The following is a 16,152-nucleotide window of genomic DNA, read 5'->3' as shown; positions in this document are numbered from 1 at the left end:
GTAACACAGCAGTAGCATTTAACAGCTAAGTTTACCCTGTAACAATAAAATAGTAACTGTTTAAGCTTTAACCTGACTCCTTCAGTTGCTGTAACAGAACCAAGCACAATTTAAAAGAACTTCAGTCGGTCATAAGGGACAGGTATAGGAAGAGCTTGGGCATTTTGGATCGTGTCACTCCCAGGTGACAGATCCATTGGGGCATCTCTCAGTCTTCCCTAGACTGCCTGTATCCTAGCAGCTGAAATCTGAGATGTAGTAAGCTCTCCCTGTAAACTTCCTGGGGTGCCCGTCAACCTTCTCCAGGTTGCCCGCTGCGAAGGGACCCTGGTCTCAGCAGTTGAAGTTTCAGGTGTGTAACACACACACACACACACGACTCACTGCCCTGACCGTCGGCTGACAACAGTACAGAGGGGCAAGCTTTTGTATGGTCCGTTCCATCACAATTACCCAATGACAAATGTTGCTAAGCTGTTATAGTGGTTGGGCCCAGTATGTTACTTCAGCATGGATGGCCCTAAATAAAGCTACTGGCTGATCCCCTGGTTTCTATCCTTCCAGAATGTGTTTTCCACCCCCTTTGGGCATTTTAAAACCATGCTATTTAGCCTCAAAAGGGAAAGGGGGTGGCAACAGCTTTCCGGCACCTTATAAATCTAATCCTCAGACCACAAAAACAATAAGCTGGAGGTTACCTTGACAACATTGTAGCCCTAACCAGTGCTTTTTTTGCAACGGTACTGCCTGGTACTCAGTACTGGCACCTCCACATGCAGTACCAGCACCTCCAATCAGAGCTCAACAACTTTTCCCCTGGAGTACCGACACTTTTTTTTTTAAACAAAAAAAGCACTGGCCCTAACCATGTATGGGATGACTACCTGTTTCACCTAAGAGGGGTTGTGACTTTCCTCAGCCTCAGAGGTAATCCTGCCAACTGTAAATTGGCCATGCCAAATGTGTCTTATTTAGAATATTGGATAGAAAGATGCCTTGACACGGTGCTAGTTAAAGTCCAAATGTTAAATTCATGCCTCACATGTTGGCCCAGCAGACAGATAAGACTGCTTCCTACGTTTGGAAGGATATAATTACTGGTTTGCTTCCAACATGCCATTGATTGAAGCTCCCCTGAATGATCTACTAAAAGCCAGAGATGCCAAAAAAGTCTGGTGGGACCATGTACTCTTGTGTTATCTACAATCTATGAAAGACTCTAGTCCCCAGAATATGTAAATGCTTTTTTCCCCAGGTGACTGGGACAGGGGAAAGCAATCAAGCAAGAAACATTTTGGTGTTTGCAGCAAAGACATTGACTTAGTTTCAGTCTAATGGTCAGAACCACAAACCTTCCTGCACTTCTGCAAGGAACATTCTGGTAATAACAGAGCAATGTTCCATCTCTCACATCTTTGATTCTGCAACAGCTTTCATTCCCACATGCACAAATACCATCGCTCTTTCCTGTTCCCTCAGCAGGTTAATCTCTACCCTCATTGGCATCCAGATCACCAAGTCAATCCCAGGTGCAATTCTTACATGACATAATGAATGAAGTGTGATTAACATACATTAATATTTGGAAAAGCATAGCATGGTGCATGCATATGAAAGTTTCCGTTATCCTCACATCACACATACACACAAACAGGCTACTCGTCCATGTATTTATGAGATATTCACTAACTTTAGACAGTGAAAACAAGAAAATATCCCTATTTCCACACCCACACACACCAACTCCTCACCCATATCCTCCAAAACTATTTTTCAATGCACTTACGGCAATCATTTTCGTCACTATCCTCTCCACAACTATCATCCCCTTTGCAAGTCTTTGAACGGCGTTTACACTTTCCATCATGACAACTAGACTCCTCTGGATTACATCCTGAAGAAGAGAGATCTTTAAATATCACAGTATTTCCTAGTTACTGGATCTGAAAACACTTAAGAACCCAATACTCTGAAGTAGGCTAAGATTACCCTTTCCATGGTTTTAGTTCTTTTACAGGAAGCACTGGAATAAATATGTTAAACATTATTTATGTTTTTGGAAGGATTGCTTCTTTTGTATTAACTTAAAAAACAACAAATAGTCTGGTAGTCTGATACCATCTACATGTTTTGTTAGTACTTTATAGACTACCAGACTATTTGTTGTTTTTTAAATTCATCTTGTACAGACTAACTTGGCTACCCCTGAAACTTCTGAACATGCAAGGCACTGCATTCAGCCGTATGAAGTGGAAATCCATCAACTTCACAAAGAAACTCACACAGATCCAAAAGATACCATCTACATGTTTTGTTAGTCTATAAAGACTATTTGTTGTTTTTTAAGTTTATCCTGTACAGACTAACTCGGCTACCTCCTGAAGTTTCTTTTGTATTGTATTTTTGTCAGTAAAGGTTACATGGTATTATTCAACGGTGTTATTTTAAAGTAGTATTCTCTGAATTCACCTTTTAAAAAAAATACGTTTTACTGCCCCAAAAAAGAGACTGTTGGACTTGATGAAGGACAGTTTTTATAAATAGAAGATGAATAAACTTACCACAGTCTAATTCATCACTGCCATCAGAGCAGTCTTTCCATCCATCACATTGATTGTTTAAAGGAATGCATGTTCTGTCTGTACATTTAAATTGTTTAGGACATGCTAAAAGAAGAAAAGTTAGAAAGAAGTAATGAAACTGCTGTCATGGATCAAATATTCATTAGGGCAGAGGTACCCCATTTATTTATTTTTCTTCTACATAATTCAACTAAGGCAATGCCATCTACTGTGGAAAAAGGAGACAACGGAAAAAAAGAAGAAAAAGAAAAAGGAGAAAACACTAAAGAGCAATGATTTGAACAGGTACTCAGATTTAAGTGAATTTAAATTAATGAATTAGAAAATTTAAATCAGTACAGGTTGAACCTCTGTGGTCTAGGACTATCTGCTTCAGCAGGACCATGGATGTTGCTTGACCAGAGAGCCCCAGGGGTTGTCAGTGGCGGGGAACTCAGCCGGCAGGCAGCCTGGAGTGCCAGCGGCCTGGGAACAGGAAGCCTAGCCAGCAGCCACCAGCGGGAGCAGGACAGGTAGGAAGCCCTGCCAGCTGAGAGTGAACTCGGCCAGCAGCAACACAGAGCACCTGGGCTGCCAACAGCTGGGAAGCCCCCCACTGGCTGGAGGTGGGGGCCCCCACTGGCTGGAGTGGAGTGGCAGCTGGTAGTGGAGCCCAGCCACCTACCGGGGGCAGTACACTGACTGGGCTGGTGGCCAGGAGGGGCCCATACCTGACTTCCCCTGGTCCAGCAAACTCCCTCCTTTGGGACCACTCAGGTCCCTAAAGGGTATCATTACTAGAAAGTTTTGTTAGTAACCATATAGTGTTCTTGCCTCATAACTGGCATACACCTGCCTCTATGGTCTTAGGGACAAGTTATAATACCGTTTACCTGAAATTTTGTTCTCTGTGCCTGGGTCAAGTCAGCAGAGACTCATTTTTCCCTCACCTCTGAGCCAGACAGGCAGGATTCAGCAACCAATCAGACAGAAGGACAATTCCTGTTCATTCCACAATTGCTATGAGTGAGAGTGTAGAACATAGGTCTCTAAGCAAGGTTTCCCCCAAAGTTGTAACATGGACCCCTTACAAAAACCAAAGTGAACTTGTATGCACTTACGGTCCGTGTGGCTGAATGCTTTATATTCAATATAAAACCCTCTGTGGGTGACCAGTTCATCTGAATGGAAATTAATCACAATTGAATCGCCATATTCCTTGTTTCTCTTGCCTTCGGCAATAGCTTTACAATATCTGGCAAGTGCAGAACACAATCATTACAACCACAATCCAACTGCACTAAGCCTTTACACTTTTAAAGGAGTTATTTTACTGTCTCTTGTCCTTACTATTACATGTACAAAACGATTAACATTTTAAGATGGTACTATGGTTCGGATGAAACCTTTATATTTTTCCAAACTATTTTGTCTGTAATGGATTTCCTGGTTCTCAGTGAGCCTAAAGCTTTAAAAGTATAACAGCTGGAGCAGTGCACAGAGACTCTGCCCCTGTGCTCCTGGCTGCAGGAAGACACAGGACAGCATCCGGGGTGAGCGAGCAGCCAGAAGCTACTCTAACTCTACTGCACTGCCCGTGGCTCCCCCTCCCCCAAGGCATTTAAAAATCACACTGGGGTGGCAGGCAGGGTCAGAGGACATGCAGGGAAAGTAAATGGGGTGGCAGGAGATCCAGTGCTGCTGCCCCCAGCATCCCTCCAGGTGGGGAGCTCCAGCCAGAGAGCTCTGGCTCCGCCCACAGAGCTCCAGCCGTAGCCACGGTCCCAAGCGCCTGCAGAACTCCAGCCCCAGAGCTCCAGTAACAGCGGGGCTGGTGGCAGCACAAGAGCCTCAGGGGACCAGAGCAGCAGCGGGGTCAGGCTGAAGCCCAAGTCCAGGGGCAGCATGGGCCATGAGGAGAGGTACCTCTCCTGGGGTACGTCTAAGCTACAGGCTGGGGTGGGGGGGGGGGTTTGAAAGAGGATATGTAAATTCCACGGGAATTTGCATATCTTATTCCGATCGCTTTTTCAAAAGCGGGTCTTTTGAAAGCGAAAGGTCTGGATGCGGGGTTGTTTTTTTTCCCCCCCCAGAAAAAAAACCCCTTTTTCGAAAAACCATGTAAACCTCCTTTTTTTAGGAAGAGCGGGGTTTTTTGAAAAAGGGGCTTTTTTCCAAAAAAAAAAAAAAACCTGTGTACAGACTACTTTCACTTTCGAAAGACCCACTTTCGAAAAAGCGATAGGAAGAAGATATGTAAATTCCCACAGAATTTGCATATCCTCTTCAAAAAACAACAACCCAGTGGTCTAAATGTACTCAAGGCCTGGCAAATCCCCCCGTTCATGACTGGTGAGGTGCCAATGGTGCCAGACTAGGGAAGTTGCTGGAGAAATCCAAGATTTTAGCACAGAATATTTTATAGAATGGTAAGTTGTGTCCTCTCAGAATATTGTTAATTAATGTCAAATAAAAGAGAGTGTTTTAACTTACCTAACTCCATCTATTTCTAACCAGTCCTTATCACATTTATTGGACCCTGGAGACTTCTCTTGAATTTGTATGACAAGGATATTTAGCGATAACTTATACCCAGGCAGGGGTGCCTACAATCATTAAAGAAAACAAAACAAACCCAACGAGTTTAAATATGATTGACAAATGTTGTCCTATTATCTCAAAATCAAATGGTCAGGCATTCATTAATGACATCTCCATCATCAGATTATAAAAGAAAATACCCACTGCCTACTCTCGGCAGTAAGGAACGAAGGTATGTAAGAAAAAGGAGATTGTACAAGGCGTAAATGGCAATTAAGCACACAACTTCTTTGGTCTGTCAGGGAGCTGGAAGCCCAACTGCCATTTGTCTCTTTGACATTCTCCTCCTGAACGCTTATAGATGACAGTACTATTGCATAAATAGGGCCCTACCAAATTAATGCCCTCCGCAGTGCTCGCTTTAAAAAAAAGTCCATTTCCCAATTTCAACTATTTACACCTGCTGTTTCTCAGTGTAGTGACCATAAAGGTCCTGACCCAAAAGAGGCTTGTGGGGACACTGTAAGGCTGTTGTAGGACAGTTGTGGTATTGCCACCCTTATTTGTGCTGCTGCTGATAGAGATGCTGCCTTCAGAACAGGGCAGCAGGTAATGCAGAATGAGGATTGCACAATATTGGGTGGGGGGGGGCGAGAGTCATTTTTTTTTAGCGGGGGAGGGAGGCGGAAAGAGATCCAGTGGAGCCCTGTGATTCCCTGTGAGACGGGAACATAGTAGGATCGCTGGCTGAGACACCTTCATCCCTGCCTCTCCCTGGCAGATCTTATAGTATGTGACATTTTTTCACAGCCAGGATTTGTTAGGGTCCTATGCATAGTTTACAGTGTTATACTGTCAAGTTTCAATAGCTGCCTTCAAGCAGAAATTTGATCTTCAGATGATTGCCAGAAATAATTGTAAGCCAACACCCAAGGCAATGGGGCTGCAGGGCAAAGCCTATTAGAAATTGAGGCCAGTGAATTGCAGAATTTCCATGGGACTGATTGCAAACACTGGGGCAAAAGAAACGCAGCCATGTACTGCTGCATCCACAGGAGGAAGCAATGAGAAAGCTAGCAAGAAGTAGGAGAAGCAGTAGTTCACACAGCCCCAAGAGGCAGATCTTCTCTGGGACACATCTGCTGGAAAAGCAGACAAAGAAATGACTAACTGGTTCTTCCTATTGTGTTCAAGCAAGCAGGCCTGTGTATTCATAATTTACAAAAGCACAGGGTTACACCAAAGTAACACAGGATTTATATCATCCATTTCACCTCCCAGTTGAAATAACCCAGCAAGGCTCCAAACATGCACTAACTGCTAGGTCAAGAGAGGACACTAATAGGATCTGCCAAGCTAGAACAAACTCAGAGGCCTACTACTCCACTATTTTGCATCTACCACTGACTAATTTTGTAATCCCCCACATTCCATTTGCAGAGGTACCTGAACCCCAGTTTGCAGCAGAGATTAAAACAATCCATTAACCACCACATTGATGCAAAATGGCTACTAGAGTATTTGGCATGGATTCCCTGGTTTTAGCCTCAAAGGAAGAACCGCTCTCCCATTTTTACTTCTGATATGCAAAACACAAGCAGTCGTGATTTCCATTATGTTTTCAAGAGTTGTTAAGACTTACTTGGATTAGCCAGCTGCAGTCAATGTTTGGAGGATAGTAGCTTGGGTAATAAGGGGAGCTCACCGTCCCATTCCAAGAGCTGTACTGACCACCACAGACTGGAAGAGAAAAATACCAATAAATCTCCATGTTTACATAAATTTCACCTCAAAGGAGGATTCAATTCACTCTGTTTCTTCCCTAGGTACAGACTAGAGAGAGGAAAATGGGCCATGACACTTGCGATCTTACTTCTTCCTACATTCCCAGAGAATACTGCCCTACTAGGTCTTCATTCTGGGATTTTAGATCACAACTCTTATTTCTCAATGCAATTACAATAATTAACTTCCAAATGAGAGTAGTACATGAATCCAAGTGCTGCCCTGCAGTATTAGCTAAGGCTATGTCTAGACTATACAGGTTTTTCCGAAAAAAGTAGCCTTTAAATATCCCATGCTTCTTTTGCATATTTGTGTTATTGTGCTATTTCAAAATAGCGTTATTTCAAAATAACAGACGCTGTTAAGATGTGGTTATTTCGAGAGAAAACCCTTCTCCCAAAATAACCCTTATTCCTCATACAATGAGGTTTACCAGTTATTTCGAGAGAAGGGTTTTCTCTCGAAATAACCGCATCTTAACAGTGTCTGGTATTTTGAAATAGCACCATAATGCAAATATGCAAACGAAGCACGGGATATTTAAATCCCGGCTTCATTTGCAATTTCGAATGCCTTCATTTGCATCCCTCTCTCGAAAGAGGGTGCAAGTGTAGACATACCCAAAGTGTCAAGATGACTGAGTACTTGTGATAGCTAGTATTGCTACTATGCCATCTTACTTTCCAAAAATGATATTTCTGCAGTTATACCCCAAGGCACACTTTGCTCATTTCAGAAGGAAGGCTTCCCGTTGATTTATTTAGTGACAATAATACAATCCTTCGGACAAAATTAAACACAAGGTACATATTGATACTTATGGGAATTACTTTCATATGCACATTTCTGCAACTACTATAGCAGACCACATTCACATGTTTTCCCCACACTCTATTTCTTCTCTGTAAGCTATACAATTCCCTTCTCCACTGCCCCATCCTCCCACATTTTATACGAGAAGCAAGAAAAGGCCAACCCACCTATCAGCAAAGAACAATCTTAGTCAAATAAAAGAAAAATTGTTTGACCTAATACTGTCACTTGTAACTACACTGTGGGATGAAGGAGCAAACATTCAACATAAAGAAAATAAAGAAATGGGACAGAGCAGCCTGCAAGGAGGCATTCATATATACACACATACATTCACAGGTGTGGGATCTCTCAACATTATCATCCTAAAAACTGAATTGAGATTCACAATGAATTTCATGTAAGCCAAACAGTCTGTGTATCTTTAAAACTTGTGCTGCTTTTGAGCAGGTGACTATACAACTCCACTTCCCATTAACCATCTTTGTAATCATCTAGTCCCTGCCCCACAATTGCTATTCGCTGTTGGGGCTTTTTTAGACAATATAGCAATGCATAAATTAAGAAATAAAAGAAAATTGGATGTCAATTATATTTAAAATTGCATTCATTTCCATTGCAAAATTTGTGTGGCTAGCAATTTTGGGTGCCCAATCTGGGACATCTTGAAGGGTCCTGAGTTATGTAGGGGCCATTCCTTATAATTTATTCCATAGGGACAAAACATTTTGGCCAATAATTCTGTCCATGAATATCTATAATCCCTTATCAAAAGGAGAAAAGATTCAGTAATTGCAAACAAGTGGTCAGAAATAAATTATTAATATTAGTTTCATTTCAGAGGTGTGTACAAGAAAATGCAAATATCTCAGGCCATAGCAATTCAAAGTATTCCACTGTAACCAGACAGAACTGCAAGCTTACTCCAATCACAGACTATTAGTGTGCTTCACTCATACTGGAGTTGGCAGGAGTACCAAGAGAGGTAAGATTGCAGAGCGGTGATGTGACTTTTACTGAGACTGACAACTGCACTCTCTTGGGAGTAGCATATTTGAAGAGCAAAAACATAACATAGTGAGGAACAGACAGGGAGAAGTGCAACCATTAAGAGAGACGGTTAAAGTAGTAAGCAGAGATTAATCCTACCAAGTGGACGAATCTCAAACCTTATCCTCTGTTCAGCTACCTGAAATCATCTTTAGGGAGAATGGGAATTTCTTTTATCCAGAAGCAATAACTTTCAATAAGTAAGTAACGTCCTAAATGGATCAATCTGCCTATATCAAATGATTAATTGGAATACACACCAACTTTAGGAACAGCTTGGAAGTATGCTTTTAGCATGTTGCTCTCTTGTCTTCTGTCCAGTGAGAAGGTGACCAGCATAACATTACTCGATGAAGTTAACCGTATGACAGGAGAACCCCAGACTCCTGATACTCCACACCACCTGAAATAGACACCAATTGAATAAAGTAACATTCTGTATTGCCTGTCCTCTGAAATTAGATTGCAACTATTCCAACACATTCAGCTGAACTTTGACATAACTCCCTGGGACACTTGCTGCTTTTTTTCATCTCATCAATGAACTGTTTGCCATTTGAGCATCCAATGTGTTGACCTTTAGTTTCCCAATCTCTGATATAATTGACCATCTCAGACTCTCAGTTTGGGTTTTAAGACACCCAATCTCACTGCCAAAAGGATGCTGCTAAGAGGTACATAGAGATTTTCGGTTTTACAAAGTCATCAGATTTACAATATCAAATCAGGCCTGTTAAGGCTGTTCACAGTGATAATGCCTAGGCGCCAACTAGTTGGGAACTTTATTGTTTTAAGTGCTGTGCAAATAGTGACAGTTGCTGTCCAAACATCTTGGCCCCTGAAAGATACCATTTTACCTGGTTTAATCTCTCAGAATGACTAATACCATATGCTTTTCAGCAAGAGGAAAGAAGCCAGCCAATGGACCATTGGGCAGGTTTTTATTTATGAGGGAAAATTCTTATTAACTCCAAGCAATACAGGATTGGTCAATACCCTGGAGCACCAAGGTTTAATATCCCTTATAATTTATACCACCTTTCATAGTGGACATGGATAGTCTTACCCATGTCAATGTCTGTACTACTTTTAAACTGACAATACATTTGAAGTCTTTATCTATTTATTTGTAGACAAGTTATTGCTTATTCTAGCGGTGTTCCCTATTTGAAGCACAAACCACTAAGAGCTTACCTAGTGTAATAGAAAATGTCCTACGCTCTTTGAATCCATATTACCTTGTGCCTTCGCATTCCAAAGGGTACTTATTATGTAAGAGAATATTTACCTCCCCTCAAGTTTCATTGGCTAGCCACTGCTCCTATATGATGATACAGGGTAAACCAAAGCTCTCAGCTGACCTTCTGTATGCCTTTCATTATTTTATAGATTTCCATCTACCCAATGCCTTCCAACTCATCTTCTCTCTGAAGTAACAGTCCAGATATTTTTCCTCTCTTATGGAAGTCTTTGGCGATCTGTTTCTGAGCCCGTTTTATTCGTGCAGTAACTTGAGAAGGGATCATGAAATTGAATAGTGGGGCATGTAACAGTCTTCAATATTTATATGAGGTGAACATTTTTATGGTACTTCTCACAGCAGTGTACAGCCTCATTCATACTTTCATGGTTTGGTTGTAGCTGTGTCAAATTCACCGCTGTACATTAAGGGAAGCACTCAGAATCGTTTATACCCTCTCTTTTGAGTCATCCTGTAGAACTGGATGCCTAGAAACAGACTAGCACGAATAACCTGAATACGAAGGGCAGTTAACAGAGGTCCCTTTAGCTCATGGGACAGAACAAGTATTTTCTGGAATAGAAGGTGGGAAGGTCTAATATCCATCCTGCATGTGTATAGCTGCATCTGTTTCTAAGGTGACCTAGGATATCAAGTATACAGAAAGGGATGGTCACCTGAAGCATCTCAACCTTCTTTCCCTCTGAGATTTTGAATCACACACAAGTTGAAGTCCTGAAAGCACTGTAAGGCATCAAAGTCCAAAGGAACTCTGTATACTGTATAGCAATAACTTAACCCACAGTAACCAATTATCTTCTCTCACCCATGGACATTGGACACATCTCTGTAAATTTCACTGGACAGAGTTAATTGTGTTTAACCAGTCCAAAGAATTTTGAGGGTACATGGAAATTTTGAGGGTACATTCAGTGAGTGAACAGGTATGCTAGATGATTAGTGTCCAAACAAGGACTGTAAAACAAAATAGTAGTCCTAGCACAATGGATAACAAACAAACAAAAAGTATTGTAGAGTGCAGATAGATGCTCTCTCCAATACCACTCTCTTTTCTGTGCACATACTTAATTCTCCCAGCATATCCGGCTCCTACTTTTGAAACTCCTGTTGGCAAACATGACTGCATTAGTGAATTGAATATACTTTATACCAAATACATATCATTGGAATAAAAATGCCTTCTTGGACATGAAGCTTTAACGGACAGTAACATAAGCAGCTTGATACTAATATGAATTGAATCCAAGCCATCATGTTTCTTCTCTGCTTTTAAATAGCTGATTTACTACTTGTAAAACATGATGGGTTGACAGCCCTGGAAATTGATCTCTACCCACAGAAAAGATATAGCATGGGCAGTACCAACACTGAGTTCTCCACAATATTTGTCCTATATGCCTCAGTGCTGATTTGGAGGGCATAATGGAATACTTCTGAGTCTCTGCCCTTTTCAACTCCTGTCCTCCTTGCTGAGTGCATAAACAAAGGTAAACTTGAGTGCCAAATATTGGCAGATATATATGAGGCAGAATCTCTTGGCTAGGTACTGCATCAAGACAACTTATTTATTTCAGATAGTAACTTAAGAGACAAACATCAGCTGGTACTGTTTTCTGATCACTGATAAACCAGGCTGAATTTTGAATTAGCCTCCTTAATGTTTATATATTTCATTACTAATCATTCCATACAATCCTCTTTGTTTTCAAACATGTCCATGAGCACTCTGGCCAGCAATGCATACATATACAATTTGGTGTTTGGTTTAACAATGAAAAAGTAGCTTTCCTTTAGGGTTATACCTTGTAATGATCTTGTTCTGAAGAGGAAGGAGGAAATCATATGCAGATAATCTGTGTGATGCACAACTCCCTGGAGTGACACCATGCAACGTAAGGACTACAAGTCTCACGATATAATTAGAAGGAACACGCAGCCTCCACTGATAAAAAGATTTCTTAGGATTCATCAAAGTTAAAGTCCTGTTGTTACCTGGCTTTGCATACAAGTCAAAGGATACTGCTATACAAAAAAGACAACATAAATCAGAGTCTGAAAAAATGTAGACAAAAGGGTAAATAAGAAATTAATTGTGGCAATTTTTGTTTAGATCCTATTGAGCAGCTGTCCACACCATCTGGGGGGAGGGATAGCTCAGTGGTTTGAGCACTGGCCTGCTAAACCGAGGGTTGTGAATTGAATCCTTGCGGAGGCCATTTAAGGATTTGGGGCAAAAATTCATCAGGGATGGTACTTGGTCCTGCTGTGAAGGCAGGGGACTGGACTCAATGACCTTTCAAGGTCCCTTCCAGTTCTAGGAGATAGGCAATATCCATTAACTTAACCTGGCTGGCATTCTTGCCAAAGGACAAGGATTGAAATCATGCTGCAATACTGTCTCATACCATAGGAAGTGACTCCCTTTTGGACAAAGTTGTAGTACAGTGGTATGGAAAAGGGAGCTCTGGCTACCTGGCCTGTGAATATAAAGCCTAATTTCTACTTCTGTTAATCCAGCATCTTTCACAAATGCAAATTGCAATGCTCGAGTTAATTCAGAGGAGTACTCCTTGTTTGTAACATTAGCAAGTGCAATTCAACAACATTCAATTCTAACTAAATAAAAAAATTATAATGGCAACCAAAGTACATACAAATGATGAAACCCTCAAAATTACAATCATGTTGTATTTGAACCCCCAAAACTCACCACCCAAAACTCAAGATAACTGATCTCACTGTAAGGCTGAAAGCACATGCACCTTAGTTTTACCCCAAGTAAATCGTTTTAGTCATTTCCTTCCATCTTTTATCAATTGGGACTTATGTTTCAGCAGTGGGGTTAACTGGGTCAGGAAAGATACTCCGCCATCATCTAAATCTCTTTCAGGTACAAGTTTCCAGACACAGAAGTGATTCTTTGAGACAATGGACCCTTCAGTTACAGATCCATGTCCCTTAGCTCCCTCGTCTCAAATATTTTATTTGACTCTGCCTGTGCTCTTCTCTTCCTTTGCAAAACTTCAGACAACTGTTGCTGCATTGTTTGCTTATGGCACTACCTTTGACTCCACCAAGCAGGAAACTGTATCCACACTGACATCTGCTGTGTTTGACTATTGCCAGTCTGCCTGTCCCCCTATCCCTTCCATCAAGCCAGTATATAGAGAGGCTGCTACAACCTGCCTTATCCCCATGCATTTCACCTTCTTCCCAAAACTCCACCAACTACCCATTCATCTCACATTCCATTAGCTTGACAAGCCATCTCTTCAGGTCATTATATCATCTGAAATCTCAACTGAAAAAAAAAAAAACCTACCTCCTCTCTCACCTATGCCTCTTCATTTTTCTCCTCCTACTATTCTGGACACTAAGGGCACGTCTACACAGCAGGGCTAAAGCTAAAATAAGCTATGCAACTTGAACCATGTCAATTGCGTAGCTTAAGTTGAAATAGCTTATTTCAGCTTTTGGCGCCGTCTACACAGCAGGAAGTCCAAGTTAGAGCACTCTTCCGCCAACCTCCCTTACTCCTCATGAAATGAGGATTACAGGAGTCAGAGTAAGAAGACCTCCAGCTCGACATTATTTTGACATTATGTCGAAATAGCTGCTTGCTGCGTAGTTGTGGACTATGTTGTTTCAGAAGAACGTCAGTTATTCCAAAATAATGCTGCTGTATTGACATAGCCTAAAAGGCACTATAAACAACATACAAAAGGATCACTAGCAACAGCCACATTTTTCTAACTTGGTGGTCTAGAGTTAAACTCTTCAGTTTATATTTAGGCAACTAAATAAGTGGTTTGATTTTTAGGTGCACTCCCAGTACAAGTCCTTGTGAGTGGCTGGTTCTAAACACCTTTGAGAGCTAAGCCTTTGTACTGGGGTTACTAAATATGGCTTTGAAAGCTAAACATAGGAGAAAGTTTTGACCAGCCATTAAAGAATTCTCTCACACACAATCTATTTATTACAATGTACTCCCTGGTTATCCAAAACCCTGTTATCTGAACCTCCACATTATCTGAATCTCTTCCTTGGCCCGCAGCATGAGATACATGTCCTTTACAGCCTGAATCTCATGCTGGGGCACAAGGAACGGATTTGGATAATGGAGGTTCAGATAACAGGGCTTCCACTCTCCTAGCCAGGACTGTGAAGTATACCTACCCCTATTCATATGGAAGGGCTACCCTGCTACTGAATGGCTTCTGCAGCAGTGCAGGAAGCCTCCTGTCAGGGGAGTGAATGAGACAGGCAGAGCAGAGACCCTGGCCAGGACTGCGAGGAAGAGGAAGAACTTTTAGAAATGGGAAAAGCCACCCTGCTGTTTAATGGCTCCTGAACTCTCAAGTGACTCAACTCCCAACTATCCTAATAAAATCCATGTCTCCCATGCTATTTGAATGATCAGAAATATACTGTATTTAATGTGTGTGTTCTTCAGAGCAGGAGCTGTCAATTTCTCCCTTAGCACAGAGCTTACCATAATGGGACCTCATTCTTATTTGGCCCTTAAACTCTACCAAAAAATAGTTGTTAACCATGGTGCTGCCACTGTTTTTTTTGTTAAAGAAAGCTTATTTTTTTCAAGTAGTACAGTTGTGTATTTAAGAACGGTAATTACCTGACTTCAATGTCACATCATAGTCTGAAGAATCTGAAACTGAAATTAAAAAAAAAAAAAAAAAAATCAACAACTGTCAGCTGTGTGAGCAAAACACAACCTGAAGGAGTTTAGGATAGGTTGTTACCAAAAAGATCCGTTGTTGAGAGATCAAAATCATCTGTCATAAGAAAGGATTCAGCAGAAGAATTAGCAGTCTGAAGTGTATGTTTACTGATTATTTCCTTTTGTTTCAGTGAGGTTAATCTTTTGAAAGAGTCAACTATCTCTTGCGGTGCCCAGAATGTATTCCAGTAGTAAGCTCGGAGACCACCTTCTCCTTCGCTGTGGAGGGAAACAATATATTATAGATTAGTTTCAGTTCTCATTTTCAGTTTGATTCTGATTAATTCTGTAGTCTCAGCTAATATATGTCAGCATTAGCTTTCTGCAAAACTTCTGCTGTATATAGAGATACAGAGCCCTCCTCTTGCAAAATTCTCTTTTCCCATAGACTAGTCCGAAACAAGTTGGATAAAGGCAGATCTGTAACTAAAACCGATATGGATAAATGCTGAAAAAAAATCTTACCTGAGGAAAATTCTTTAAAAAAAAAAAAAAAAAACCCTGATCTATAGAATGATATCAAGTTTTTGTTTAATTTACTATTATTTATTAACACTCTAGAACAATTTTTCTTAAGGACACATATGTGATGGCTTTTTGAGAAACCCTGATTTGTCTTGTCAGCTTGCATTGAAGTCAATGCTGAAACTCCTGTAATAGTATGAAGTCAAGTCCTTTTGAAAAATGCCATCACAAAAATATACCCATATTCTGGCCAGCCAGAGAACCACATAGTCCCTCATTAACATGATTCATGTGAAGAGGGGGGGAAAAACACTCTGAATGGGAACATACATGAAGAAGCCATGGCTGGATCAACTGATTTATGTGCATAAAAAGGCAGATCATCATGCCTCTTGACTCCTAGGCCAGGTCTACACAAGACCTGGAAGGCCAGCGTAAGGTACACAACTCCAGCTACGTATAATACATAGCTAGAGTCAGTTTACCTTAAGCCAAGTTTGGCAGTGTCCCCACAGTAGGAGGCCTATGGGAGCAAATGCACCCATTGGCTTCTCTTACTCCTCATAACTGCGAGGAGTACAGGAATCGGATGGAGCTGCCCTCAGTATTCCATTTATGGGTCTTAACTATACCTGCTAAATTGAATGCCAGAAGGCCAACCTCCAGTGCAGCAAGTGAAGATGTGCCCCTAGACTCCACCCCAAAATGGCCAGTAGCTCAGTCTTCCAAAAAATTACAGATGCAATTGACTGTGGGATCATTCTACTTTATGCACCAGCTTTGCTGGCAGGTGCTTATATAAAGTGCCTCATCTGAACGTACACCTGTCAGTTTTGTTATAGGATGCCACAACAGGTGTTGCATTGGTAGGCTTCTCAAATAAACAGGTTATTCAAAATAGCGGATGAGAACAAAAAATGTCTATTGACAACTGCTGT

General features: G+C 41.2%; 1 protein-coding gene across 1 annotated transcript in view; it reads right to left on the bottom strand.

The window, feature by feature from the left end:
* LOC102460566 (suppressor of tumorigenicity 14 protein homolog) overlaps nt 1-16,152 on the bottom strand; it is a 28,798-nt gene that overhangs the window by 10,070 nt on the left and 2,576 nt on the right. The window contains exons 5-13 of the mRNA XM_075908555.1: nt 14,772-14,968; nt 14,645-14,683; nt 11,814-12,033; nt 9,011-9,153; nt 6,745-6,842; nt 5,055-5,167; nt 3,683-3,816; nt 2,562-2,666; nt 1,787-1,894 (exon numbers count right to left, since the gene is read on the bottom strand). Of these exons, the coding sequence (XP_075764670.1) occupies nt 1,787-1,894; nt 2,562-2,666; nt 3,683-3,816; nt 5,055-5,167; nt 6,745-6,842; nt 9,011-9,153; nt 11,814-12,033; nt 14,645-14,683; nt 14,772-14,968 (1,157 nt within the window). The remainder of the gene's footprint in view (nt 1-1,786; nt 1,895-2,561; nt 2,667-3,682; nt 3,817-5,054; nt 5,168-6,744; nt 6,843-9,010; nt 9,154-11,813; nt 12,034-14,644; nt 14,684-14,771; nt 14,969-16,152) is intronic.

The sequence above is a fragment of the Pelodiscus sinensis genome, chromosome 1 (assembly GCF_049634645.1).
Source record: "Pelodiscus sinensis isolate JC-2024 chromosome 1, ASM4963464v1, whole genome shotgun sequence".
NCBI lineage: Eukaryota > Metazoa > Chordata > Testudines > Trionychidae > Pelodiscus > Pelodiscus sinensis.
Note: the sequence above shows the minus strand (reverse complement) of the source record. Positions and strands in the feature narration are given on the sequence as shown.